General features: G+C 43.2%; 1 protein-coding gene across 8 annotated transcripts in view; it reads left to right on the forward strand.

The window, feature by feature from the left end:
• LOC102309307 (type II inositol 3,4-bisphosphate 4-phosphatase) overlaps positions 1 to 2,359 on the forward strand; it is a 59,222-nt gene that overhangs the window by 2,812 nt on the left and 54,051 nt on the right. For 6 of the 8 annotated variants that reach the window (XM_042216156.1, XM_005951160.2, XM_042216154.1 and 3 more), the window contains one exon: positions 59 to 169. In XM_042216156.1, the coding sequence (XP_042072090.1) occupies positions 59 to 169 (111 nt within the window). Of the gene's footprint in view, positions 1 to 58; positions 1,606 to 2,359 lie in introns of those variants that run through there. The other 2 variants (XM_042216159.1, XM_042216162.1) reach the window with 2 other exon arrangements.

Below are 2,359 nucleotides of genomic sequence, written 5' to 3' on the forward strand. Positions count from 1 at the left end.
CTCTGAATTGATCAAACTGCATTCTGTGTGTGTGTGTGTGTGTGTGTGTGTGTTTCAGGGATCAGATGATGGTGTGTTTCTGACATCAGTGTGCTTTTGTGATGACTTCCCGCTATACCGACACTGCAGGATCAAAGTCACCATTTACCATGGCGACGACTCCACAACAGTGAGTGTGTGTATATATGTGAGTGTGTGTTTCCAGGTGTGTGTTTTTCCTGTGTGTCTGAAAAATTGTGTGTTTAAGAGGATTAGTGGTGCGGTTATGTGCATGTGTAATACCAGCAGTGGTAGCTTTTCAGCACACTCACTTTCTCTTTTGGGTCACTTAATCTGTCTCTCTCTCACTCACACACACACACACACACACACACACACACACACACACACACACACACACACACACACACACACAGCTGGTTGAAAGAGTAACACTCGAACAGCCACAGATGCTGAGAGAGAAAGTGAGATTACAGAAAAGCAAATATTTCCGTTTTCAGCTCTTTTCCCTCCGTCCTCTTTGCCAAACTCCAAGCTGCCAGCCAGTTCAATTGTTTCCCATGATGCTCAGGGGCGTGTGTTTTTAATCCAGTCGGCCATGACGAAATAGGAGGCGGAGGGACGAGGGAGCGGGAGGATACTCGGCCGGTGTGTGTTGGTCTTTTCAGCTGGAGACGGATCAGAAGCCGACACTGAGTTTATTTTTTGTGTTCGATGTTTTCTGAGACGCTTAGTTCCTGGACCAATGGATGAACCCGCTCTCCTTCTGCTTCACGTTTCTCTTGTTTTATCCACAGTTTTGTTGAACGCCTGCTTGGAAATGCATCACGAGCAGGAGAAATCTGCTCGTACAGCTGCTGCCAAAGTCAGCGTGAAAATATCAAATAGGCTTTAACATTGAGGATGCGTTCAGGTGCAGATGAGTGTTGCAGGTGCTGTAGCTGGGCTGTATTTCTGATTGTCCAGCAGTGTGTCTGTGCAGCAGCTTCAGTTTAGATTTGTAAAACTTTACCTGCTTTTGTTTTGGGTTCAAATTCATTTCAAATATATTTGTTAATAATGAGTGTACAGTTTTGAGATTGCAACCAAATCGCAGCATTGTACTGGCAGTAGGACCTGGGTATATCTAAATGCATGAAACTGCAGTAAAAGCTGCCTGCATGGAGTGAGCACCTGGCAATATGGAATCATTACATTAGAAAAGTGACATTAAACTATTAATAAATGTCCTTAAAGACTGATGAGCAGACACAGGTGAGGTGGCAGCAGCTGACAGAAGCTTATTTAAAAAGTCAGTTTAATATTAAGAATAAAGAAAAGTTTGATTGTTTTAAAAGTTCACATGCTTAATGTATTGGGATGTGTACCTGTGACTCACTTCCTTTGTGTGTCATTGTATAGGTTCAGCTGGTTAATCAAATCTTCAGCTGATGTTAGAAAGCAGGAAATCCTAGAAAGAAATATAGACTGAAATAGTGAGAGTCAGAGCAGAAACAGGAAGTCACTTTTTAAAAAACCAACTTTCTGAGGATGCAGAGGGCCATGAAGGCATGCACCGACTGTCTCCGACCGCCAGGAGACGGCCACAGCATCTCTGCCGGACAGGTAGGGAAAGTCCACATGTATCAAACCCCGTAGATTCCCATGTTTAAAACTCCTTACTAGCAGCAGAAATAAGCCCGCTTACAGCCCTACAAAAATCTGTTTCAGTCTCTGTGGATAGTTTCAACTGTAAGGGATTAAATATAACTTTATTTATTTTGCTATTTGTTAAGGTTTAAGTTTAGAGATGTGTCTGCTTTGATAGATAGCCGTCCATCCCTAAGCTACAGTCGGCTACTTTAGCCGCAGACCTGACCGGCCAGGCATCAAATACTGGACGATTCTTATTGTTTTGAACCACAAACAAAATAGAAGCAAAAATTTATCGCAGGTTTCCGACGATGGTCTTTGAGGCAGAGATCAAAGCCTTCTACGAGCCTTCAGCTGAGTTTAGAGACCGGAAATTTTCAAAAGTAGCCCTCAGCACTCTTACACAGCGGCTAAGACCACGCTAAGTGAATGGAAACATGCTCTGTATGTGTAGAGGAAGGTTGACAGTCTTGAGTGGCTTTTTAACTTTAAGGGATATTCCAGAGGAAATTGGTTTTAGACAGGGGACTTTTTTTGATAAAACACTGATACGTGTTTGGTCTCGCAGCTGATGCTTATTCAGGTTTATATGTGAACCTTAACTTCCTCGTCTTTCACACTCTGCAATACAGGGTTTTGCTTCGGCCCTGTTTGTGATCGCTGCATAACCCTGATGCTGTTTCCTGATAAGCTGGTGGTGCAGATGATGCATCAGTTCAATGTCATT

This window comes from Haplochromis burtoni, unplaced genomic scaffold (assembly GCF_018398535.1).
Source record: "Haplochromis burtoni strain Fernald_Lab_line unplaced genomic scaffold, NCSU_Asbu1 Contig_942, whole genome shotgun sequence".
Classification (NCBI taxonomy): Eukaryota; Metazoa; Chordata; class Actinopteri; order Cichliformes; family Cichlidae; genus Haplochromis; species Haplochromis burtoni.